This window comes from Carettochelys insculpta, chromosome 16 (assembly GCF_033958435.1).
Source record: "Carettochelys insculpta isolate YL-2023 chromosome 16, ASM3395843v1, whole genome shotgun sequence".
Classification (NCBI taxonomy): domain Eukaryota; kingdom Metazoa; phylum Chordata; order Testudines; family Carettochelyidae; genus Carettochelys; species Carettochelys insculpta.
Window position 1 is genome coordinate 26,237,568 of NC_134152.1, and position 27,338 is coordinate 26,264,905.

A 27,338-nucleotide genomic window follows, 5' to 3' on the forward strand; every position below is an offset into this window, starting at 1 on the left:
ATTTGTTAGATCTGTTTTATGGAGTAGGTATAAGGCTTGGTCTACACTAGGAAATTAAGTTGATTGCAGATACGCAATTCTAGCTACAGCAATTGCATAGCTAGAATCCACTTACCTGCAATCGACTTACCTGGCCATCTACACAGAGGGAGGTTGATGGGAGAAACTCTCTGGGGTCAACTTCCTTGCTCCTCGTGATACTGAGGAGTACACAGGTCGACTGCTAACCCCAGATAGTTCGATTTTGTGCCTCTCTACCTACAAGGTGCTCAAAATCGAACTCCAGAATATTGATTCTGATCGATCTCCGTGGTAGTGTAGACGTATCTTTAGTACTAATCTCAGCTCTGACACAGACTCCCCTCAAGGCAGCTCACTGAACCTCTGTTGAACCACCTATCTTGTCTATGGAATGTGAACTTGAAGGACAAATTGACTTTGGGGGCGGTGGTTAATTCATGATTTTGCAATGGAAAATCCAGAAAAATAAAGCTTGAAAGTGAATTAGTCTAATTATAAAATGTTTGCAGTCATGCTGGTCCATTAGAATTAAAAATCAAGAGGTTGACAGGAGAGAATACCTTTCTAATTACCCAAATTTGCCTTGTAGGACTCAGCAACCTTGTAGGACTCTCAGGCTGGGTGGTACATAAAACAAAAACAGCACAAGGGGGAGAGGCATTTTTCAGAAATGCAGACTATGTAACAGTAATTTATGAATTAAAACAAACTTTTTTCATGGCTCATAAGAGTCCATGCAAGGGATGAGGGATGGTGAGTGGGTAAGGGATGGTAAGTGTTACAAAGTTTGTATTGGGCCTAAAACTATTATGCTGGGGCCTTGTCTACTGGTTCCACTCAGGAAATAGGTCTAACAATTAATCTGCCTCAAATGGACCCTCTGCAGATTGAACTACTGAGGGTGAATAAAGCCCCTTGAAGATTAAGGGCCCTGCTCTCCACTTGGTACTACTGGTTTTATGCTAGTGTAGCTCCCTCGACTTACAACTGAGTACAACTGGTTTAAGACCGGGGAGAACTAAGGCCTAAAAATCCTATTCACTCCAGGTCAGAACCTCAGCTGGTGCAAATCAAAGTAGTCCCCTTGAAATCAGTCAAAGATCGAGCCCTATAAGCACTTTAAACACTGTGATTAGATGCATATGAGAGGAACAGCCACTTAACTTGCTACCAGCCATTTATACTCTGCAGCAGACTTTGGCCAGCAGTTTGCATCTATTTTATTTTAACAGAAACAATGACCATAAGTCTGGCTCTCATTCTTTGTAAGACTGTCTCTACGCTACCCTGGAAGATCATCCTGCTGAGGGTTGATCTTCCGGGGTTCAATTTCACACCACCTGGTAGGGATGTGCAAAATCGATCTTTCAGGTGTCGGCATCCATCCCTGTACTCCTTGCGAGAAACAAGTAAGGGAGGCTGACAGGAGACATTCTTCCATCAACCTTCTTCAGGGAGAACAGCCAGGTAAGATGATTGCAGATACGTTAATTCACTCTACACAATTGCCAAGGCTAGAATTGCATATCTGCAATCAACTTGCTTTCCCTAGTGTAGACATAACCTACTTCTTCTCCCAGCCCATTGAACAGGGAATTAATTATAGTTATACTCTTTTTCCCAATGGCCTTCTATGCAACGCTCTCCAAGTGCTTACTGAAATAAGCCTCCTAAGACCACTTCAGAAGGGGGGGACTCAAAAACAGCATGACATGGACCACATGGGTCCTGATCAAAGCTATCTTCAAACAGCCAAGTGCCCCTTCAGGTGATTTTGGATCCCTTGGCTTTAGAACCAGAACAGACAGGTGTGGATTTACTCTGTACCATTGCGGGGGCAGCGATGAAATAACTTGGATGTGGGGGCAGAGTCTAAAAATTTTGCTCTCATCCTTCACTCCACCTCCCGTCAAGAAGAAAAATGAACTAGCTCCCATCTGCTGTAGGTGGTCTAAGACATTTGCACTGAGTTCAATGTATGGGACATACTTAACATATATCTAATAGGCCTCAGAGATGCGAACCAGACAGCTATCCAGTTCAGAGGCCATAACACAAGACAATCAGCCGGTCCAATAGAAATGGACACTGGAAGAATGGGCCCAGACCAAAATCCTGGATTTCGGAACTTCACTGTCTTTGTGGGAGGGGGCTTCTTTTCCTAAGGCTCAGCTGACAACTACCCGCTTGAGGGCGACGTGACATCGGTCAGAATTACTGCGGGGCAGAAAGTGGAGTAAATCTAGGATCACAGCAGCTGATCTGCAGTGTGCACATGGTCCGATTAGTTGTGTTGCAGTATCCCAGTGACTCTGTAAGGCCCCGCCTTGGAACAGAGACACGTGCAGCCTGGGGCTCATGAGGCCTTACTGTGGTGTTGAAGTGGATGCAGACATGTGAGGTGGTGGGGAATTCCAAGCAGGGCGGAAGTGTGTGGACCACATGGTTCCCATTACACTTGTGGTCGGCCCTGGCAGCACATGAAAGAAGTTTTTAAACCGCTGGAGTGGACAACAGCAACTTCATCTGGGTTAGTGGAGACTCTCCTTTGAGGTGTTTCTCCCACTCACAAACCAGGACTGCATCATAGGGCACGCAGCAGAAATGACGATGGTTGTACCCCTCTAAATTAGCTGCCAGGAATGGAGAAGAAAGTACCACGAGACATGGGCCTGCCCCAGTATCATTCATCTCCATGATGCTCAGCAATTATCCAAAAAAGACCACTGCTGGTGCAATTCACTATTATGTTAAGGGAATTTTTGCTCATGGCTTGTTAATGAAAGATCTTACAACCACAAAGCCCTTACACAACATGGCTAGCAAATCCTTGGATAGAGGAAATAAGCCTGGAAAGGGAGGATATTAGCAAAGGGTGCAGGGAAACAGGGACAATGCTTTGGGGTATGGGTCAGGGATCAGCACTAAAAGTGACGTTGCTTTGATGCTTCTGCTGGTTAGTACTGAATCTGACAGGCACTCCTGATCCCATTCAATGAACAGGCTTGATGGTACTTACTGATATGCACCAGTATTGGGGTTGGGGGTGGGGGTGGAGGGGCAAGAGGGCTCAGTATTGTTTGGGTTTGACAGTAACAAGTAGAATCACAGGGCTGGAAGAGACCTCAGGAGGTCATTCCGACCAACGCCCCTTGCTCAAAGTAGGACCACCCCCAACTAAATCACTCCAGTCAGGGCTTCAAAACATTCCACCACTTCCATAGACAACCCATACCAGTGCTTCACCACCCTCCCAGCGAAATAGTTTTTTTGTAACATTTAACCTAGATCCCTCCCACTGCAACTTGAGACCATTGCTCCGCATTCAGTCATCTGTCACCAACACAAACAGCCTCTCTTCATCTTCTTTGGAACCACCCTTCATGTAACTGAAGGCTGCAATCAACCCCCACCTCCACCCCACTCTTCTCTTCTGTAGACTAAATAAGTCCAAATCCCTCAGTCTCTTCTCCTAAGTCAGGTGCTCCAACCCCCTAATCATTTTTGTTGCCCTCTGCTGGACTCTCTCCAATGCATCCACATCCTTTCTGTAATGGAGGCCCCAGAACTGGCTGCAGTACTTCAGGTGTTGCCTAACCAGTGCCGAATAAAGGGAAATAATCACTACCTTAGATCTGCCAGCAATATTCCTGCTAATGCAACCCCAATAGGCCTTTAGCCTCCTTGGTTAGAACGTCTACCTGGATGGGAAGGAGAACTGTAGTGTGGGAAACTAAGAGGAGGATTTGAGAGTAAAACAGATAAAATAAGGCCCAGCGTCCACACCTTACCAGACATTCTCACAGATTAGCTGAACCATCATGCATTTAATAGCAGCATTGCCTCCGACACAGAATACTGCTCACACCCATAGAACTATGTGTCAAGGGTAGCCAGTGTGGGAGATGGCATATCAGCTCTTTTTTCTTACTGACTGGGGTTCTAGAGGGGCCAGGTTTTCCCAAGGCCAGCAAGGCACCTCTGGGTTTAAAGGCACATAGAAAGGACAGGAAATCACACTGGATTTCTTTGTTAGGTCAGTGCATGATAGTAAAGTTCCCACCCATTCATCACAAATTTTCTCTTTAATTAGTAACAGAGAAAAGGCCGTGCTAGTCTATATGCTATCAAAACAAAAAGCAATAAAGTAGCACTTTAAAGACTAACAAAATAATTTCTTAGGTGATGAGCTTTCGTGGGACAGACCCACTGAAGAAGGGGGTCTGTCCCACGGAAAGCTCACATAATAAATTATTTTGTTAGTCTTTAAAGTGCTACTTTACTGCTTTTCTCTTTAATGGCACCAGGTTTCACTTACAGTAGATGAGATCCATGCCCGAGAAGAATACAAATACTTCCCAGCTTGACACTGAAATGTGAAAAACCAGGTGCAGTTTCCTTTGTGATTGTTTGTCATGGTCTTTAAAGGAGTGTTCAGGATCCAATGGGGATCTCTTTTCAACTGCCTGCCCTCTGAATTTAAAAACCCAGCACTGCAGCTGCTGCAGGCTTTCCCACTCCTGCAATCCAGAAACCACAGAAACCTCATCTGCTCAGAGGTGTTGCTTCTACCACAGTGTGGCCACAGTAATCAAACTGATGAAGAGAGGACTGGGGGCGCCTTACAATCTGGCACTGCAGAGACAGAGCCAAGAGAAACGTCTTGGTCTCAGAAAACAACGATGATGGGATCAGGTAGCCGCAGTAATCAGTACATGTGAGCCCTGATTTGTAAAGGTACTTAGGGCACTTCTCCACTTACCACAGCATCGATGTTGCATTTAGGGCATGTCTACATGCAAAAGGGACACACTAAATCGAACGCTGAGGGCATCCCCATCAACCCCAGTACCCATCACAGTCATGAGGACTAAGGAAAGTCAACAGGAGAGTTTCTGCTTTTGACCTCTGACTGTGGGGATGGTGGAGAAATTCAACCTAAGATATGTCGACTCGCAGCTGGAGCTGCGTATCTTAAGTCGACTTTCTCCCCTAGTGTAGACTTGACTCAGATGTTGCTGAGCTCAGCGTTGCAATGCCTAACCCATTTAGCAGCCAAAATATCATTTTTAGAGGGGATTCAGGCACCTAGGAGCCAAAATGCCATTGAGAGTTGATGGGATGAGCTTTCATGTGCCTAAATTCCCTTTCAAAATGAAATTTAGGCTCCCAAATCAGTTCAGCATAGCACTGCTGGGCCCAGCAATGCATAAACAGCTCCACTAATCTGAGCCATAGGTTTTTGTTGCTAGAGAAGTGGAGGAACAAATGACCTAAGGTCTTTGAAAAGCTGATGAAAAAATGGTGCCAGGGGGACTGTTTGATGGGAGACAAACCCATGTGAACAAAACCTCTGGTGCCTGCCCTGCTGCCCCAGACACTTACATCATTTTTGTTGAAGTACTTCAGCGCGCCCTCCCGTTCAGATAACACAAATTTTCTGCTTAAGAACTGCCCATTGTCACGCCCTCTCTTCCAGAGCAGCCCTTCTCTGTACCCTGCAAAGGAAAGAAATAACAAAGAATTGAGAATGAAAAGCGGTGGGGTTTGTCTTGTGAAGAGAAAAGCTTGACAATGAACATTTTACAAGACTCAAAGCTGACAGGCCACAGAGCCACCTCTCCTCTCAGACTTGTCTTCCTCACTCTGCTCTCTTGCTCGCTCTCTCTTTTGTGTCTTGTACTTCAAAGGTTGCCACTCTTTGATACCATCACTGGACAGGCGGTCTGGGATTCGTACTGTATATCACAGTCAGAGACACTGGGGAAGCCTTCAGAGAATGGCCAGGTCCTTACATTGGTTCTCCATTCACAAGCCTCACCAGAATGTCTCACCTCATGAAACCAGCTTATTTTGTTTGCACAAGTAGCTCTTTAGAGCATAACTGTGGCAAGCAGAATATGGCCCTGAGTGTTGACATTGCTAAGGATTCAGAGAGAGAAAAATAAAACCCAGTTCCCAGTGGATAGTTCCCGATTACACAGAAAACCACAAGGACACAGCTGCCTGCACTGGTTGTCCATCTGCTCAGATAGCACATATCCAAAGCCTGCTGAAGACAATGGGTGTATTTTCCGATACCTTAAAATAAAAAAAGAAAAAAAAATCCCATTTACAAACCTTTCCACTGACTTCAGTAGGCTTTGGATCAGCACCTAACTGAGCCATGGGACACTCCGCTACCTTCTCTTCCACCCAACTATTCCACTCAGCTCTGAGATTCTTTAACAGGTCAGGACAGGGGAGCACATGCTTAATTCTTTGTGGAATACAATAGAGGCCATCACTTAAAGAAGCCATCACTGCCACTGACCATACTGTCCCTGTTCTTTTTCCACACTACTTCCACCAGCACTGATGTTAACCCAAGGATTTTCTTTTCTAAGACTGTTATTTTTTAAACCAAATCAGAAAAAGCTGATTTTTATCTCACCTCAGCATTCCCAAATAGCAAACACAATGGCAACTAACCACTGCATGTTGTTCTCCAGTGGCACAACAGCCAGAAGGTGCATCTTAGCCAGCCAATTTATATTTGTAAGTATTGTCCTTATTTTCCAATTTCTTTTGTTTTTTACCAGTGGTCTCCGACACAATCACCGTGAATACCAACTGAGCTGTGTGATATTCTCATTCAGTTTGAGATCTTAATTACAAAAATATTCCCGTCGAGATTTCACTCTCTCTTAATTTCTCTTTTCTGCTCTATTTAGTGTTTATTATTAACTCTCACTGGCTAGGACTTTAAAGGAAAAAAATACTAAATACTTTTTAACTTGTAACTAAGCGCTTTCTCTATATGCAGGGTAGCTACAGTATTAGCAAGCAGTCTGTCATTGGCATGCATGTTATGAAATGGCAATTTAAAGCAATACCATCCTGGCAGTGCATTTCAGAAATTTCAACCAGGGATTGTTATTGTAAATGTCCGTCACCAGGGTAAATTTATATAAACCTCCAACAAAAGAAGGGAGAGGCGGAGAAGTGCTATTCCCTGTCTAGGTATGGGCTGCATAAAAACGCTCTGTATGGATGAGGGATGAAGCAAGATAATGCAGTTGTATATGCCACTGCTAAAGATACAAACAAGCCCCCTAAATGTGGCCATCTCTCTAGCCTGTAAACCAATGTCCCAGAAGTTCCTTCTTCAATCCATATTTACCCCTTCTGGATTTAGGAAAGCAAAGTCCAAACAGTCCCTCAACAGCTGAACTGGACTTTCCTAAAAGTGTTAATCAAAGCCATCCATGTTAGGCATAAATAAATGCAAGGGTGAAAACCCTGCTGTTGCTAATTCTGAACACGCACACCACAGCACATCACAGATCCAGAATACATGCCCGACTGTTGGAATGAAGTCTGGAAAATGGGCCAACAGCTTGACACAGATGTAAGTGGTGGGACTATTTAGAGAGTCTGTCGGCAGGGCTTTCTTTTCCTTATCCCACATACTGCAGTGGGTTTCATTTTTAAAATGCAGGATGGGCCACGTCCAGGGGTACAAGTAACTTACATTTCTTGCAGATCCTGTCCTATTGCAACCCGGGTCTCTGCCAGCTCTTTAAATGGCTCCCTGCTGGCTTTTGCTGCAGCTCAGCCAGCTCTTGTCGGAGCTGGGGAACAGGGCACATCCTCTTACTTTCACCGCTGGCCTCCATGATACCTTCCCTGACAGCCCCTTTGGCTGCCAGTAGGTAAAGGTGTGTGTGTGTGCTCTTGTCAACTCTATCTTTTAAAACTAGTGCAGCCTGCGCGCGCACACACACTGTGAAACACCACAGGGGCCAACTTTCATTTTGCTGAGTGGGTTCTTCCCCCACATTCTGCCCCTTCCCTCAAGACTCCAGCCGGACTCTGCCCCATCCCATCCTCTCCCTGCAGGCCTCATCCTTCCTCTGCCTCTTCCCACCCCTTCTGCACTTCCTCCACCAAGCGCACCCTGCTCTTGTTCCACCCACCCTGCCCCTCAGTGCCTCCGGTCCAGAGGGATGGGTAGTAGAGGTGTGGGGGAGCTACAGCACTCCCCACAGATTTTATGCCCTCAGCCAGGATCCCAGCCACCAGCCCAGGCCTGGGGGCTCTGTTGCCACCTAGGACCCTGGCCACTAGCTCCAGGGGACCCTGGCTGCCAGCCACACAGCCTCTGGGGTCCCAGCCTCTGGCTCTGTGTCCAGGCTGTAGAGGTGCCTATGCTGCCTGGGATGCCAGCTACCAGGGGCTCCTCCGCTGCAGGCTCAGGGCCCTTACTGTCAGCCCCAGGCCTGAGGTTCCGCAGGTGCCCCCAGCTCTGGTCCTGGCCATGGATGATGAGGGGCGTGGACTGGGTAAGGAAGGGGTGGGGTGCAATTCAGCACCCCCACCCTAAAATTTATTCCAACCCCATTGCTCCTGCCTGCCACTGAACAGCTGATTGACAGGTGGCTGGTGGGTGCTGAGCACCAGCAGCACCCAGGAAGTTAGTGCCTGTGGAAGCATGTGTAGAACAGAAAGGATCCCTCCTTAGAGCCTGTAGCCATCACGCACAGCTACAGGTTACCTGAGGTTGTTGGAAGTTAAATATTTCCAAGTGCCACAAGTCCCCAGGCATGGGCTCCCTATCCTGATGCCAGACAATCTACGGATTCCAGCTCATCCCTCAGACCACAGCCCGGCAAGTCACTGTGGGGCTGCTCAGCATCACTCGGTGTGCCACCCCTCACTGGCTTGTTACAGTCAAAATCCTGCTTGTTTGGCTTGCTCAGACTCTGGGAAGCCCACCAGCCTGTGCCTTGTTCGCCTGCACTACATCCATGACCAATTCATTTCTCTTTGCTTCTTTCGGGCTGACCCAGATATACAGGTGTCAATGGAGTTATTCTGGGTTTACAATAATGTAAATCATAGCATAATTTGGCTCCATTACTCTGTGTCTCTAGTCAACCTGTTCCCATGGCATCTCCAGGATTTGTTATTCAACCTCCTTGACCGTCACCAGATTCCCCAGCTGTGCTACTACCTTTCTATTCTGTGGTCAACGAAATTCTTCTACTTGCCAGCTCTCTGCTTCTCTCCTATGCTGGCAAAAGCTCTGCCATTTTCAATTAAACCTCATATAAGCAACTGAGACAACTCTGAAGCCAAAGAATTTATACCAAAGAGCACAAATGTTCTCTGCAGAACTGAGTGGGAACCAAAACTGTTCTGCTCCCTTAGTTTCTTTCTTTCCAGTGGTTGACTTGGAGGATGAAGAGGACTGGAGAATCTATCCCATCAAATCCAATTCAAACTGTAGGGATTTTTTTTTTGTTTTCTTTCCTGAGCACAACAGGCACCTTGGAGCTCTAGATGCCTTTTGCCCAGCAGTAGAAATGGGAGTCAATAGCAAGCTGAATAGTCAGAAGAAGCAAATGAAAAATCCCACATCTAATTTTGGCGAACAGGTGGCCAATTAGCACAGTAACGAACAGGATCTAGTGCTAACCTGGCCATCAACTGCAACAGCTGCAAACTTCAAGGTGAACACGAAGTACACTGATTGATGCCAAAGGACTCTTATGCTACGAATTAACTCACTTGACTTCATGAGGAACTGACGCGTTGAAGCGTTCCTACCTAAACACCTCCACCTGCCAAGTGTGTACCCATCAATGAAAATGCTACGTACTCTGTACATGATGGAGCTGAATGGGAATAATGTTTCTCTTTTGAGAGTTCTGAAGGAAGACAGACAGTCTGTGGGCGATGCCTTGTTGATATGACATGACGGTGTGAGATCTGCTTCACAGGAGGCAGAAACTTGTGCTGGGTTCTGATGATCTGTGTCCGTTGGTTGCTCTCTTGAATAACACATTATACAGCTTGTTCTCAAAACTTGCCATGTGGTTTACAAACCCAGGGCAGATTTTTAAAGCATCTGTATTTCCTTGAGGAAATCAGTGTTCAACCCTGCACTAAGGGAAGGGACTGGAAAATACATCAAAAGCCATTTCTATTTGTCCCTGTAAACTAGAGAGGCAGCTCCAGAGTGCCATCAGCACTTAACAACATGGGGCATCTGGGAAACAATGACACCCTTAAGAAGCTGCATGATGGGCTAGCTAGAGGCTGGATTTGCAGGGAAGGATGTTGCCAGGGGAGAATGAGCAGAATGAACATATGATGCCTGCATGACCCTGTGTCCAATAGCAAAGTCAATAAGCATAGAGGAGAAGCAATTTTTCCCTTTGAAATCTGATCTCCTGTTTATTTTGTTACTGTACAGAGTTAACAACATGGCAAATGTCTCATTCAGGATAACGGAGCCAAGGCACTGTGCGGAGGGCACTGGGCTCTCAGCTTCCATGCTTACCTGAAAGTGTTGCAGTTCAGACAAAGAGTTAGGAGTTGAGATGACAATTATCCCAACCAGTGGAGCTCCACAATATTCCTTCTCTACAAGCCCGGCCCTACAACAAGCTTTCTCTACTTGTTGTAACCACCTTGGGAGTAAGTCCCACCAGCTCTTAGAGCCTGAATAATGTATATGTGATGTAATGAATAATGTAGCTGAAGTAGTCACTCTTAGGTCTGCTTACTGCAGTATCTACACAGTGGTAAATCAACAGCTGATGCTCTCCCATTGACTCCACCTACTCATCTTGTTTTGGTGGAGTAGTGGAGTCGAGATGCCCATGGATCCTAACACCCACCTTCTCTCCAGCACAAAACGATCCTCTTTTCAGACTCTGTTTAGCCCTACAATCCCCCACAGGAGCTCTGTGCCATGCAGCTGGTGCACACTCCTTGTGTGGCCCCCAAAATATAGCCCACCATCTTTGTAGACAACTGGCACTGATACCACTGCCAGGTGCCTCTCCAGGACTGCAGAGGTTTTCTCTGTAGGGACCAAATCCTATGAGGTGAAGTAGTTGCCCAAAGCATCAGGTGAGGACATAGTCTCAATGTGCCGCCCATGAGCAGAGATAGAAGCTTTGTGGCTGTTCATAGCGGGAGTTCCTTGGGCAAATCCCTGAGGCTGGTGAGCAATACGCCCCCAATGCTTGTGAGGTAACGTGATGCTGCCCCTTAACATTGCAGCTGTTGAATTTTGAGGTGAAATGGGCTCAGCCTCCATCCCAAAATGACTTCCAGGTAGGATCAAGGCTCTGTTATCCTCATTAAGGGCTTAGAAAAGTCATTGTGATTCCCTCAGAACAAAAACAATGCTCAGCCTCTAGGGAGCAGTTCAGATTATCGGTGTGCTCCATTACCCACCAATCCTCACACCGGCTGGTCAGGGAGAAAAGCATGACAGCATTTCTACCGCCATTAGAGACTGGAATACGGAGGCCCATGGAGCCCAGGAGACTTGCTGAAGGTGACACAGCAGCTCATCCTGGCCTGGCTCCTCATGTCCTACTCTGCACATACCTGTTCAAACCTCATGAAGCAGCCCTAGGCAGAGTTTTGTTTCATTTCATTTCATTTATTTCAGTGGAATATTAGAAATACTTGAGTAGCATCATAGGTAATGAATACACCCTTCGTTTTCACTGTTTATAAAAAACATATTGTTAGTCTTTGGTTTTGTTATTAAATAATAAATAATATGAAGACCCCACACCTTCACAGTTCAATGCATCACATGTTTGTGAATTATGCCTCACGCTTATCCTGGAAGGCTACATCTACAAGAGATGCCTCTGTCGACAGAAGTCACTGTCAGAAGGGATTTCCTGGCAAAACTTTTGTTGACAGATCACATCGACACATAAAAGCAGATCAAAAGAGGAATCTACCCTGTGGACAGAGAGCAGTGAGATTGCCCAGCCCTCTCTCGACAGAACGGCCAACCAGAAGCTCTGCAAACAGGGCTGCCCAGTGAACTGGAAGCCCTCTCTGTCGACAATAGGGCCCCAGAGCATCCACATGGCTGGTTTTTGACAGAACTCTATTGAGAGTGGTGTTATACCTGAAAGAGGAGAGGCATAATGCCACTGGCAGATGTGCTGGGTTTTGCCAACAAATTGTTGACAAAGCGCATTTCGGGTTTTCCCAACAAAAGCCTCTTACGTAGACGCATCTGAAATTTGGTGTTACCCCATTTTTTATAATGAAGAAACTGAGGCACACAGAAATTTTGATGACTTACCAGAGTTGCACACTGATTCACTGACAGAGCCAGGGTTAGAACACCGGCCTCACCACCACCCTGTATTATGGGAACGTTTAAAATGATCTTTTATTTTTAATCGCTGCATGGCACACGGTGATATGTATAATATATCCTGAGTATCCACTGAACAGAACTGTGGGATATTGTTCTGTCATTCCTTTGATGGCTGTCTGCTGAATGAATCTACCTTGGATATCTACATGGCTGCTAGACAGCTGTGGCTGGCCCATGCCAGCACACTCAGGATCTCCAGACGTGACTATGGGGCTGTTTTACTACCACGTAGACTTCCTGACTCGGCCTGGAGTCCAACCTCGATGGTCCTGGAGCTAAGGCTAAACTGTACACTGCAGTGAAACAGCCCAGCAGCTCAAGCCCTACTTGACTGGAATGGGACAGCTGTGGATGTCTAACTGCTGCACTTCCATTATGCATAGACTTTCGTAACACATTGCTTGCTTCACTTCTCTCTTCATTCCTTAGGGCAATGTCCTTAGGAGTTGCTTTTCCATCTTGCCCAAAAGGGGAGTCAGTCTGAACCCCTGTCAACAATGGTAAGTAGAAAAAACATTGACTGGGACCTGAACTGAACACGAACTCATCCAAGCTCCCCAGGCAAACTAAATTTGTCAGCAAGAGGTTCTGATTTGAATGTCTCTATCTGAAAGGTCCTGAGAACAGATGCAGGAAGGCATTTAATATACTGGCTGCAGAAGGGAGGCTTCCTAAAAAGCAACACATTTTACAGAGGCAGCTGCAGGTTGAACCTATTTAAGTTGGCTCTCTCGGAACCTGACTGGTACCAAGCAAGAGAATTTGCCAGACCACAGGAAGTCAATATTGTCTAGCAACATTACCAACACTTCCACTGCTCGCTGGGCTCTTAGAAGACATTTAGGGGTAAATTACAGATGAAACAGCGTAGAACACTGAGAGTCAGGACTGAGGACTGTAAACAAACTTTATGGGACCATGGGAAACTTGGCCACACCCATGATAAGCGGTCGTCTGGCTGACTAAAATCATACCAGATTATGGATGTTGCTGGCCAATAGAGTGCTGTACTACACACGTTTCAGTCTCCAGAAAACTAAACCTCTTTCCCTTACTGATTCAGAATGAAAGCAAATATTGAATATCAGAATTTCCCAAGAAGCAAAAATTCCATTTTCCGACCAACCCAACCGGCAAGGTTGAATCATGGGGTAGTCCAACATAAACCAACACGAGCATTCAGTTACGAAGAACTAATTATCTAAGCAGGGCTTTGTGGGACAAGACCGTAGGCGGACTCTCCATCTACCAGAGAATGTTTCCACCTTTTTCTTCCCTGACTTCAGAGGCACTAAAGAGTTTATGTTTCACAGCTTCTTGCAAATAGTTGCAGTCATTTCTTTGAAAAAACACACATGCTACCAGTTAAGTATTCACTGCTGTGTAGAAAAGACTTTACCGGAGATGTCAGGAACCACATGCCAATTAAGAGGGAATCAGTAGCTCAGGGACATGCTAATGTGTGGTTTTGTCTCCAGGTCACTGGTCCATATCTGGACCAGGTTGGTTGCAAGCTGTTACCAGCTGAAGTTGTGAAGTGGCCTGTATTAAAATGAGAGTCTCACTAGAAGAGTAGACAGGTAAACGCAGACTGAGCATGGAGATTCAACCATCCTTTCAATCACTGACGTGATACCTAAAACGATAGGTTGAGTCACAGCGGTTGGGACAGTGAGAGGCTCTGCTGCTACTTGTGTTACTGATTTTCTGGGACTAAACATGCATCTTCCATGGCTAGTTCTGTCCTTCTGGTCTCCATCTGGATCATTCAAATACTTGAAACAACCAGTCTCCTTGGAGACATAATTTATATTCTTCACGCTGTAACTGGCTGCCAAGGCCCAGGTCTTCATGAACTCACACCAAATGGTTTCTTATGCATGCACATATTTCAAATGCAAGCTTTCCAATCTTTTAACTAATCATCCTTTCCTAACAATCACTTAATATGCAAATCATCTTTCCTGAAGGCCAGTTTAAGCAGAAAAGAGTTTCCCATTGCCCTCAAGTCTCTTTACTGTCTTCCAGGAGCTAATAAACCAATTATTGTCCTGCTGCATCGTAGCTCCTCAGCTATGGATCCAAACTGCTGATTAAATTGATTGTTTCCACTATACCCAATTAACCCACTCACTCTGCAAATGATTGACTTAATCAGAGGCAATTAGCACCTGAATGGCTAAATCAGGCAGGAAGAGATATCTTGGAAAGTAATTGAGATGCCATGTTAAGGACATCTTAGTCGCCTTTCAATGGATAATGTCAGTATTAATAAGAACAATGAGGAGTCCTGTGGCACCTTAAGGACCTACAGTATATTTGGGCCTCGACTTTTGTGGGTCAAAACCACTTGATCAGATGCCACAGGACTTCTTATTCTTTTTACAGATGTCAACTAACACAGTTACCTCTCCGAGAGTCACTATTAATGTACAGATTGGTACTGAAGCAGCCTGAAACAGCATGTCTGTGGGTAAGTCTACATTGCCACTTTACTGCGCTGCAGCCTTCCCGCTCAGGAGTGTGCAAAAACCCCCCATGCGCACAGCAAGTTACAGCACTGTACAGCACCAGTGAAAACAGACTCCAAGCATTGTTAGTTACTCCCCTCATGGAGGTGGTTTACACAGAGCGCCCAGCACTCCTGCCACGGCTACACTTTGATTTTAACATGCTGCCACCACTGCACTTTAAATTTAGAAGCGTAGACAAAAGGTGAGGTTTGAGCTGCATTGACAACACCAAGCCATTTCTCACTGGGCACAGGACAGCTAGCAGAAGGCATCGGTGTTTAGCTGCAGTTACCTTGGCTACACTCAAGCTCCAGGCTAACTCTCTCACACACACACACTATCTGTCCTTCAAAGTAAGGCACACATATTTTACAAATTTCTCTTGACACACACTTCACGCACCTGCAACGTAACACTCAACCATGTACCAAGCTTGCAGGCAGCATTAGAATAAAGCAGATTTAGAGATGATGTAGATAGACATGGGCCACTATGCGCGGGTCTGGATGTGCTCCTTTCTCTGGCTTAATCGCAGATCAAGCAACACTGGCCCAAGAGACGCCATGTTTCCAGTTTGTTTTTTTTTCCCCCACACAGACTAATACCGCATATGCAAACACTGACCACCAGGAGTGTGAACTAATAACCATAGAAGCAGGAATGGAGACATTTGTGGACCACATCTGGATTGACTTGTTGAGCTACAGCCAGATGAAGGGTGAGGAGTTAAAAACAAAATCTACATAAATCATTACAAAAATATATATGTTCAGCAGAGCAGGTTCAGCGAAGGATAACAAAAATGAATAAGGGTCTGGAGCACAAGACCTATGAGGATAGGCTGAGAGATTTGGGCTTGTTTAGTTTACAGAAGAGAAGACTTGGGGGTGATTTAATAGCAGCCTTCAACTTCCTGAAGGGGAGCTCTGAAGAGGAGGGTAAGAAACTGTTCTCAGTGGTATCAGATGGCAGAACAAGGAGTAATGGTCTGAAGTTGAAGAGGGAGAGGTGTTGGTTAGATATAAGGAAAAACTACTTCACCAGGAGGGTGGTGAAGCATTGGAATGTGTTGCCTAAAGAGGTGGTGGATTCTCCATCCCTTGAGGTTTTTAAGTCCTGGCTGGACAAGATCCTGGCTGGGATGACTTAGTGGGGGTTGATCCTGCTTGAAGCAGGGGGCTGGACTAGATGACCTCCTGAGGTCCCTTCCAGCCCAGGGATTATGTGATTCTGTGATTCTACTGTATCTTAAACCAGAGAGCATTTTGAAATGAAAAATATGTTGTTTTTCCATTATTCGTCTGTTGGAAATCAATGTAGTGGGAATGGTGCCAAAACACAGTGCCTCTAAAGGAAAACATCAGACAGAGCACAACAAAATGTCAGAATTGTTGTCTCAGTTCAAAGAACGTTGGATCTTTCATGCATGGATCTTTGCTGTATTAAAACACAAGGCCTGTTCCTGAGATGCAGGGTCCTGTGAATGTCATCATGTGCAAATCTGCATTGCAGGCTAATGACTGAAAATCCAAATTGCTTCCAAGTAAATCTCCAACAATAACACTAAAATCCTTTAAGCCTGGGATGTTCGCCACCATTTAAATCTGATTAACATCATCCATGACACTGCTAAACCTCACAGTCAAAAGACACTCCTGCCAATTCTGATGTTACCCAGAGTAATCCAGACACCCCTCCCCTCCAATTTCTTTCAGAGACTTGTCAGCTAACAGGAACCTAATAGGAGATCATATATCTAACCCAGCTTTTTAAGATGTTTTTAACTAGTTACTTGAATCACATGTTATGATTCCCACTGGAGCGAGCTCTCAGGTAACAAAGAAATTAATATTTTCATTAACACTCCCTGAAGGCATCAGGGATGACATCACATTGTTCCCTCATTTACTGAGTCTGTAGTGGGCACACACGGAATAAACCTATGGCCAGGTGCACAGGTGTGCAATGAAATCACTGCCAGGACGAAAGGTGGTAGCTAGTCAAGTGATCAGAAGACTGCACTCCACGGATTAGCAATGATAAGGTTAACTGCTGGAAGCGGTGGCTGCACTCTTGCGTATGACTCCTCCCATGAATGCTCAAGGGATGGGGAAAGGGCTCAGTTTACCTGAATGGCAGACAGCCAGAATGTTGGGACTTGCATTCCCATTCGATTTGCTTTTATGTGGAGACGTGACCTGTCGACAGAAGTTTTGCCAGGAAATCCCTTCTGACAGTGACTTCTGTCAACGGGGGCTTCTCGTGTAGACATGGCCTCAAAGTCCAAATACCAAGATTCTGGCCATTCCCTGAACAGGTGAGCCAAACTGCGGAGATCTCAATATCATTTTCGTTCTCCTCACTTGCGCAGCATGCAAGATCTGACCAGAATTTTACCAAGTGATGGTCAGAGCTTCTGACTCAGGCTGTCTCTACACCAGGCAAAGTAAGTCAACTGCAGAAATGCAATTCTAGCTATGGCAACTGCGTAGCTAGAATCAGTGTGTCTGTGCTCAGCTTATTGGCTGTCCCTACTGAAGAAGATCAAAGGGAGAGTTTTTCCCATCGACAACTCTTACTCCTCACATCTCAATCAAACCCCTGAAGATCAACCGTGAGTGGGTCCATCTTCCAGGCTAGTGTAGACACAGCCTCAGAAAAGGCCCCAGATTAGGGGAGAGAAGATTCTTTTTTATAGTGTTCCAAAACAAAACAAAAAAACCCTTTCCTTTCTGCAATTCTGCTGGAACCAAGCCTTTCAGAAAATGCTGGGTGAGTGGGAGCTTGGCGCAGGGGAGGTAATACGCTGAAGCTTTAAGTATGTTTCCAGCTCATTGTCTGATCATTCCAGATCTGATATAGTTATGCTATTGAGATTGCAGCCAGCTCCTCCCTCTCTATCAGTTTATTCTGTAACTGACTGTCAATATATAGTAGCTTTCCGGGCAAGTTAATTATTGGGTGTTTACCTATTAAGGATAACACAGTAATTAGCTGCTTGAGTGAAGTTAGTTAGGATCTGCTGGGAGATCCGGAACTGCTCTCCTAAAGAGAATTTCATGACTGGAAGTCTCATGGCTGCATTACTGAGAGCAGCTGCATGGAATTCAACTTTACAGAGAAACCAAGTATTTCTTCTCTGAGTGGCTTCTGCAATTCAGGTGCAGTAGGAATACTCAGAGACCACAGGAGAAAGAACTCTCCCAGGGGACTCCCAGAATGTTAAAGCCCCTGTTCAGCACCCCCCCCCCCAGCCTCCTATCAATGAGAGTAGAGACCCTCTAAGGATTTAGACTTCGTAAATGGCATTATCAAATCAGGAAGGGTAATGCAGAGAGCATACGCAAGCCTATACAGTTCTGAGAATGGCACATTAAGTTCTAAACTTTTGCAAAGCCATAACTGACAATTGGATGCTAATGCAGACTACTTTCAAAAATTCAAACACACTAAGAAATGTTATCTACGGTCAGATACCCCAGGATATGCTCCAGGGAGAAAGTCTGGAATATGAATCTAAACATGCTCAGAACTACTGTCACGAAACAAGGATGCTCCATCAGAGAAGTAGATCACACCCAAGAATGGGCCACACAAATGCCCCAAGAGAACCTGCTTCAATACAGAAATGAATCCCCCTATGACTGCACATCCTTAGCTGACACCCGCCAGCCCACACTGGAGCCTGTATGGGGTATTATAAAACAATCACAACCCATATCCAGTGAGGACGCCATTCTGAAGGAAATCTTTCCTGAAACTCCTCTTCTGGTGCTCAAACGTCCCTTCCAGGCTCATCATCAGAAACCAGCTCCCACAGACCAGGACCCACCAACTCCAAGTGACATCAGATACAAGAAGTGACAACACAGCTCCACTTGCTACAATGATCAATGCCCCCCGTGACACCTTTCCTGCACCTGTCGCCCACAGCAGGTGAGGTACCTCATCCAGGTTCACTAGATGGCCTATGAACCACGATGTGGTAAAACCAGACAATCACTGTGTTCTCAAATGGCCTCACAAGGGAAAATGATAAAGACAAAAACACACTATCACTTGCAGGTGAACACTTATCACTAGGCCCACCAACAGGGTGGCTGGGAAAGGCGCAGCAGCCGCCCTGCAGCCCAGCAATATAAATGGTCCCAGAGCTCCTAGTTCTTGTGGCAGTGGTGGTGGCTGGAGCCCCAAGCCCTTTAAGTCGTTGCTGGAATACAGTGTAACACACTTTGGACAGCACTGAAAGCTGGTGGGAGACGAAGGCGTGGAAGAGCGCGATGGTCCATGCAGCCCTGAGAGTTGGCTGCTCGCAGCCCCACCCCTTCCAGGGTCACAGAGCAGGGTCCCCGTCCACCTTGCCCAGAGCCTGGTGAGGCTGTTTTTCACCAAATGATAGTGATCTATCAGTCCTCATCCTCAAAGAAAACCTGCAGCTTCCTCTCCAAAGACAAGCCTGAGAGCTTAGTATTACTGCTCTATATTAGACACTAAAAAGCATGGACTGAACAGACACACTGAATTTATGGCTTATGATAACAATCTGTAACCCACTAAACCCTTTTTGCGCTACAACTACTGAGGTGTTAATGGACCACTCTACCTTGAATGGTCCCTTACATATAGGCCAGCTACTTAGCCTGCGATGTTTGCAGTACCTTTCCCACACCTGAAGAACTCTGTGGGCCTCAGAAGTTTGTCTCTCTCATCACCCAAAGTTGGCCCAATACAAGATGTTACCTCACCCACCCTGTGTCTCTAGCAGGAGGGCCAAAAGCCACCATGAGTCTGAAGGCAAGGGTGTGTGTGTGTATGTAGGGGCAGTGGGCCGGGCTCCATGCCTTAGGAAGGGGCAGAGCCTGGGGTGAAAGGGGCATGGCCAAGGGCAGTCAGCCTTTAACTCTGCCCGGAGTATGGCCCTGGACCCCCCATCACACAGCCCTCACAAGTTGCATGGAGTGATGCTCCCACAGCATTTCAAAGGGGCACAGAGCTCCCAGCTGCCATGGCAAGCTCCGGGCCCCTTTGACAAACTGGGCCCCTATGAAATTGCCCATCTTGCCTCCCTGTGTTGGTAGACCTGCTCTAATATCCTGGGACTGACATGCCTACAACTACAGATAGGAGTACTGGCTCTGTGAAGCCCAGCGCTGTACAATCCACAGTTGTGGAAATAATCCAAAATAACCTCCAAGCCAGAAATAGTTTGAGAAGAATTGCTGTAAGGCCACGTCTGTAAATAACACTCAGCCCACGACAGCTGCTCACTAGGTCAGGACAGTGCTTTTTTTGTGCCGGTACTTGCCGGTACTGAGTACAGGCACCTCGGCCTTGGTAGCCCCAGCCGCAGAACTGGCTCGGGCTGTGGGGGGAGGGTGCAGGAAGCCAGCTGAGTACTGGCTCCTCTTTTTTCTTTTTTTTCTTTTTTAACAAAAAAGGCCCAGGGACTAACACTGATGGGAGGAATTCAACAGTGGATCAGGCCTAATGAGTGAGGTCATCAGGATCAGGTCCTAACTCCTGAGCCCTCACTCTGGAATAATTAAGCACCCCTTTCGTCTTGCAGAGGTCCAGCCCAGTAACAAATCAAGACAAGCATCTTGCCAGAGATCTCATGCAGTCAATATTCTTTTTCTGTTTGCTTTGAAGAGCAGTTCAAATGGCTTCAGCCCGTCTGTTGTTGTCTTGAGCAGCTCCTTACCATCCATTATTGAGTGTACATCATATTTGGAGTTGAAGGTACTGCTTTACATAGCGCACATATAAAGCTCTTTAAATTTAGGAATTGTTCCGCTCACATCAGCCGGTTCTGCAGCTGTCCCAGCCATCAGCACCAACTATAAGCTTCTGTCACTAGTAAGCTGAGATAGGTGACTCCATGCATGACATTGCTGCAATAATTTTGCAGGGGTTGGGGGGCTGTTGGGCTCATGTTTTGTTTTCTAAGAGCACTGCCACAAAATAGTGTAAATCCAATTTTATGGAATGATCCATAACCTCCACTCCCACCCTTCGACTTAACTGGGCCCAGGATTGCATGGCTCCTGTAGTTTGTGTAGATTTAATACTCCCCTCCCAAGTGTGTAACATTCCTGCCTTTTAGGGCAGGTCTATACTAACCCACTATTCAGACTGTGGAGCTGTGAACAAAAGTATGAGTTAAAGTGATGAGTTGCAGACTGTGACACAAACAAAAGGATCTCGAGTTTGTGGATTGAACTGTGGGACAATGTAGACAAGCACTTCGATACTATGGGGCAGGCCCCATCCCTAAGGCACCAACTGCCCAAGGCCCTGGGATGATTTAAAAGGGCTGGGGGGCCATGGACCACTGCTGCTGCTTCCTGCCCGCCCTCACTCTACACTGCCCTAGAAGTGGCTGGCATGTCCCTGTGGCTTCTGTGTGTGTCTCCACGTGTTGTCCACGCCATGAATGGTGACTTGGCAGCTCCCTTTGGCTGGGAACTGTGGCTAATGGGAGCTGTAGGGGGTGGTGCACGCAGATAGCAGCGCACAGAGACCCTTTGGCCCCCCTGCACACCTAAGAAGAGAGGTGCGCCTGCCACTTTTGGGTGCCGCCCCCCACCCTCTCCTGCACCTTGTAGAATCCTAGGGCTGCCAGGGACCTCAAGAGGTCATTGAGTCCAGCCCCCTACTTCAAGCAGGATCAGCCCCAACTAAGTCATCCCAGCCAGGACTTCGTCGAGCCGGAACTTAAAAACCTCTAAGGTCACCCACACCTCTGTCCAGCGCCCACACCTGCACTCGTTCCAAGAGCCTGCACCCCTCATCCCAACCCACACCCTGGTGAACGTGCGCATGGATGGAGGAGAACGAGAGACAGAGGGAGGGCGGCTGGAGAGAGCAGGGCTGGGACCCTGGAGAAGGGAAGGATGGGGTGTCACCTGAGGAAAGAGGTGGGGCAGGGGGCAGGGAAAGGGTCTTTGGGTTTGTGCAGTTGGGCAGCTGGCGGCCCTACAGGCCAGGCAGACGGATGCCTGGCTGTGCTGGAGGACTGCACTCTGCAGCCAGCCAGCAGTTCACTGGGCACCAGCCAGCACAGGTGCTGAACTTCCCAAACGTCAGCAGACCACACCTGGAGTGGGGGGCAGGGTTCTGCCCTTGGGTCTGGAACTGCTATTGGTGGTGCCTGCGCTGGGGATGGGGCCTAGTTAGGGTTTCCCACTGAACTAGGCGCAATCCAGCAAGATCGCAATCACAGCTCGGTGAGGTAGCCTCTGCGTATTGATTCAAGAAAAGTTTTTACATCCCGCCCCCAGCCTCCCCGGCTTTCGATGTGCTGACAAAGTATCTTCAGTTCAGTGCTGACCACAGCTTCTTCAGCAATGTAAATACTTCTCTACAACCAGCTGAAAAAAAATAAATTACAGTTGCAGATGTATCTGCTGAATCAGATTTCAAGGTGAAAAGGGAGACAGGCTCACGGCAGGAGCTGAATGCAAGGCACTTCTGCCCTGTACCACTCTCTGCAACTCCATCATATTGCTCTGATTAGCATAGCCCGCAGCAATCATACTTGTAAAATATTCCAGACCTGAAGCTTTGATATAACAGGCAACCCTGTTCTAATAGTGCTTGCAAGCTGACCTACTTCCCATTATTCTATCAGAGTTGTAGCCTCCAAATCAACAAATGTTCGCCTGGTTTTGCTCTTCTCTTTTTACTCAAGAAAAGGGCAGACGTTCACTTCAGGACTGATCCACAGAGGTGCTGAGCGACACATGATTTCAACATGTGCCAATGGTGACTGAGGGGGCTTCTGCACATTGCAGGATGAGGGCGTACTGATGTAATTTATTCTACGGTCTGCGGTATCTGTGATTTTAAGGAGTTTTACTTGTTGGATCCTGGAAATATAAAATCTGTTAGAGGGCTGTGCTGGCTCCACACCAGCACCAATGCTAGCAAAATGCTATTAATTACCATCAATTTGGACCTGTTATTTTTTAAGCACCAATTATCCACTCAGCGAACTACAGAGGAAGCTGTCCCAAAGATGCTCTTATTTGGTAAGAGCTAAAAGCAGGCTTACCATGCACAGGACTCAAATATAAGAGACAGTGCATGCTTACTAGAGGCTTAAATTAGACAAGAGTTGCACTAATATTAAATCTGTCATAGAACTTTATGTTACTACTTGTCAACCCCTTTCCCTTCCTTACCGTTAAAACAGAATTAGCTGCTCTGTAAATTGAGACCATGTTCTTGGCTCTACATCAGGAAGCAGAGGAAAGTGCTTTGTACGCGTTTAAACCCTGAGCAGCTCCGACTGCAGAAATTCGCCAAACTGACCATGCTGCATGGTCCCTTAGCAACTTGTCAGGAAGACCAGCAGCTCAGCTAGTCTGCATCAAAGATACGTGCACACAAGCTGAATTTTCCTTGTATTTGTATCTTCCATGACATCTCAATAGAAACGTTATAAACCTGTGGTTATACAGAGAGGGCAGGCTCAAGCCATGTTTTAAGCCTCCTGAGACTCACTTTAGATAACTTCTGGCAATAGTAAAGACTTCTGTTTCTATTTGGTTTGACATTAAAGAGTGCCAACCTGAGCCACTGCAAAGACTCCTGAGAGCCACAGCCCCTAGTGCCTCATATCTTCTTTGTCTCAGTGGGCTAGGGCCCCTGGCTGGGCTACATCTTCTCTGATGTACTGTGTCCCCACAGCGAAGCAGCCAAAGAGCATCATGGGAGATGCAGAGAGCTCAGCCCATGGGGAGAACTGAGGTCATAAGATGCTGTGGCAGCTCAGGTGGACACGGCCTGATGTCAAACCAACCCACTGTGCAACCAAAACATTTCATGTATCGGAGAAGTAGCCGAGCCAGTCTGCATCTTCAAAAACAACAAGAAGTCCTGTGGCACAAGAAGTCCTGTGGCACCTTACAGACTAACAGATATTTTTGGGCGCAAGGTTTTGTGGGCAAAGACCTGCTCTGATGAAGTGGGTCTTTGCCCACGAAAGCTTTTGCTCCAAAATATCTGTTAGTCTATAAGGTGCCACAGGACTTCTTATTGTTTTCAAAACATTTCAGTTCAGGCTGATCCAACCGGAAACAAAACACTTCATTACAATTTTCCTGATGGCATATAGAAAAAATTGTGGGGGTTGGGGCAGAGGTGTTATCTACCAGCTCTGTGCTCTTGAGGAACCAGAGCATGGCTACCTGTCAGCCCTGTGCTCTGGTGAGCCAGGGAGTAATACTCAGGGAAAACAATGCCCTTCCCTCAGGCCTCTGTTGGAACCAAAAGTCAAAACACTGAAACTGACTGGCAGGGGCAGACACACCTAAATCCCACCAATGAGGGTGACTGGATTAAAGAAACACCCCTAGCCTCATCTGCATTTAAGACAGAACATAAAGACATCTCTATTAACATAGTGAATGGAGAACAGCTTTTCCAAAGCAGGAACCACACTAAACTATGGGATACCAAAAGCAGAAAAGCAGTGCCTGATGGGAAATCTCAGCTCCAGATGCTAATAAACCCAGGCCTACTCACACCCAAATTAGTCATCATCAGAGCAATTCTAGTCATGGATCTTCTTGATATCCAAAATACTGAAATTGCCTGACTGCATTGTGAGCTGTTTCAAGGAACATCACACATAGGCAGGCATGCTCTGTCTCTACCGTCTCACCTCTGTTTACCTATAATCAAATCCAGCGTTCTTCTTGAACGATTGTCCTGTCTCTACAAAAATGCCTACACTTGCTCAAGTAATTGTTCCAATGTCTTGATGTAAAGTCTACATCAGTTCCCTTGAGACTTCATCATCTTCTGCCTGATCGTGCTGCGGGCTCTGCTTGTCTCCTGCCTTCAGGACCCCTAGCAACCATCACCATCCGGGGACCCTGATCAGTTCAAACACAGAGTGGTGAGATCTCTCTCTCTCTCTCTCTGTCTCTCTCGGCATAGCCTCCTGACCCTGCCTTATGTAATCAGTTATATGGTTTGCTAGCCCTAACGTGTAATCAGTTTCACTTTAGATTTAATATTGTACCTACATATTCACTATCCAGAAATGAACAGATTTCATTATTAAACTGATTGCTTCTCCCACTTTTGCTCACTGTTCTCCAAGTGAGGGGGGGTGGGGGCATGTTCTGGCTTCCCCATACTCTACAACAACGCTTCTTGTACCTGTGCTAAAGATCCCTGTAATACTCAAAAACCCTGTGGGGTTTGCCCATCAATTGGGTTACTAGTAGAACGATTGTGCTGTGAAAATGTGGACTGGGGAGCAGATGCTGAACTGGGGTAGCATATGAGATTGGCAGCTGAAGGTGCTATCTAACCCAGCCACTGAGCCAAAGGGCATATAAGTTGCACTCCTGGGCACACAAGTTGCACAGGGACATATAAGGTGTCAGCCTGTAAGTGCTGATTAACTGGTCCTCTCAGGGGAACTGTGTGTGTGTGGGGAGAGGGGGGCACAGAATAACTCCACTGGGAGGGAATTAGCAGAAGGCAGAAGTGAAACTCCTTAGGAACACTAGTAACACAAGCAACACACTGATAGAATTATTCATACCCTCCCTGTAACCCTGAATAAATGAGCACACCCCAGAGTAAGGGGGCAAATTTGGTAACAGAGGAGGAGAGTGGGGGAGGGGGTGAATAAACCACAAAACACTGAGGAAAGAATTTCTGCACAGCCATAGTTTCTAGGATCAGAGTTCATTGTCTATAATGTAGCCTCATCATTTTAAAAACAATTCTGCTTCTACTGCAGCAAACGAAGGCATTGGTTTCATCTCGGCAAGAAGGTTACTATGGTGAATAGAAGTGATGGACCTGATTCAACACTGAGTTAATCTGGTTGATTTGAAATTAGTTACTGTAGCACAGTGAATGAGACCCCTTGTTCCGCTTGCTAAAATTCACCATGTTCCACATTTGCTCAAGGCATCAGCTCATGTCAATTTCCTTCTTACTCTACCTTCACTTTAAGAGGCATATTGATTTCTTTCCACTTCAGCCTGTGTGCAGCATGTTAAGTTTCCTGCAGAGTGAGCAACACAATAGCAGACTCTGCCCTTCTAACTGTGGTCTACACAAATTACTAGTGCAGCATAAAACACAATGTTAGTCTTAAAGGGTACTTCTACTCTGCAACAAGAGTCCTATGGCACAACCACAGCTGACCTGGTCAGACCACTCAGGCTGTCACAGCTCAGGCTCCAGGATTATAAAACTGCAGCGTACATGTCCAGTCTAGGAAGCGGGTAGGTCTCAGAGCCAAGACCCCATCAGCCCAAATCAGCTGACCTGAGACTTGGTGCCACAGGCTTCTTATTGCAGTGTATGTGTACCCAAAGTGACCTAACTTCATTTTTTAAAAAGTCTTTTGACTTTTCTTTCTGCTGTCCCCTCACATTTGCTAGGGCTTCTCCAATGTAAATTTTAATTTCCCCATTGCTCAATGCGTGTAATCCTTTCTGACGGTAATAAGCCTCCCTTGGATGATACCACTTTACAGGGATGTGCTCCTCTGTTATCTCTTGATAGGTGACTGAATCAACACATCACAAGGCTGCGGAAAGTCTTTCAGGACCTATCCAACAATGAGAGGATGTTTGGCTGCCAATGCATCTGACAATGGAGTCTGCTGAAATAACCTGGCATTCTAGTTTACCTTTTCAGGGCTTGTTTACACTTAAAAATGCAACCGCAAGGCTGCTGCACTGGTCTAGAGTGTCAGTACAGACCAGTGGCGGGCAAACTGGGGGGCTGCATGCTGCCCATTGTGGCGCTACCTGCAGCCTGTGGATCCCCCATGCACTACTCATGCAGTGGGGCACCAGAGCCCCACACTTCCTATGCCCCTCCCTCCGTCCCAGCACTTTGAGTAGCCGTGAGTCATCTATTTCATGACCCTGGCTCCTTCACCCTCCCAGAGCTGGAATGCTGTGAATCAGCTGTTTGGGGCATTCCAGCTCTGGGTGGGAGGGGGAGGATCTGAAAGTGCTGGGAGGGAGGAGGAGGAGCATGGAAGCGTGGGGCTTCCCCCAGGGGCATGGGGCTCTGGTGTCCCAGTGCACAAGAGGCATGGGGGAAGCCGGCAGCCTGGGGGGATCTGTGGGGCTGCAGGTGGAGCCCAGCAAGCCTCAGGCTGCTGAGGCCTACTGAGATGAAGGAGGGACACTCATGAGGCCCACCCACTATTCATGGTTGCCTATCCTTGGTGTAGTTTGTACCTATACCTAGGAGAGGTTCTCCCACTGGTGTGGATAATCCTCCTTAAGAAGAGATAGGTAGGAGAATGGAAGCTTTTTACTGCTGACCTAGCACTATCTACGCCATGGGCTGAGTTGGTGTGCCTGGACTCCCTCACTCAAGGGTGTTGGCTCTTCACACCCCTGAAAAAACAGTTGGGTTGACATAATATTTTCATTTGCACGAGGCCTCAGACTCTTGCTTTTTAGATGTGTCCTTCAGGCAGGGGGTGTAATACACTGAAATTTCTTTCCTGAGCTTTCTCCCTAGTTTGGTTTGATGGGTCTCGCTATTCCTGCACTAAGGTCAACATTGGAGTTAGCACAGAGAACTGGGGCTGTGTGGGAGACAATCACAGAATAGGTCCTTTT

At 46.6% G+C, this 27,338-nt stretch overlaps 1 protein-coding gene across 1 annotated transcript in view; it reads right to left on the bottom strand.

Annotated features, from left to right (window-relative positions):
* The window catches only part of ADAP1 (ArfGAP with dual PH domains 1), a 117,714-nt gene that overhangs the window by 24,185 nt on the left and 66,191 nt on the right, over nt 1-27,338 (bottom strand). Inside the window, exon 5 of the mRNA XM_075010832.1 lies at nt 5,407-5,519. Coding sequence (XP_074866933.1) covers nt 5,407-5,519 — 113 coding nt within the window. The remainder of the gene's footprint in view (nt 1-5,406; nt 5,520-27,338) is intronic.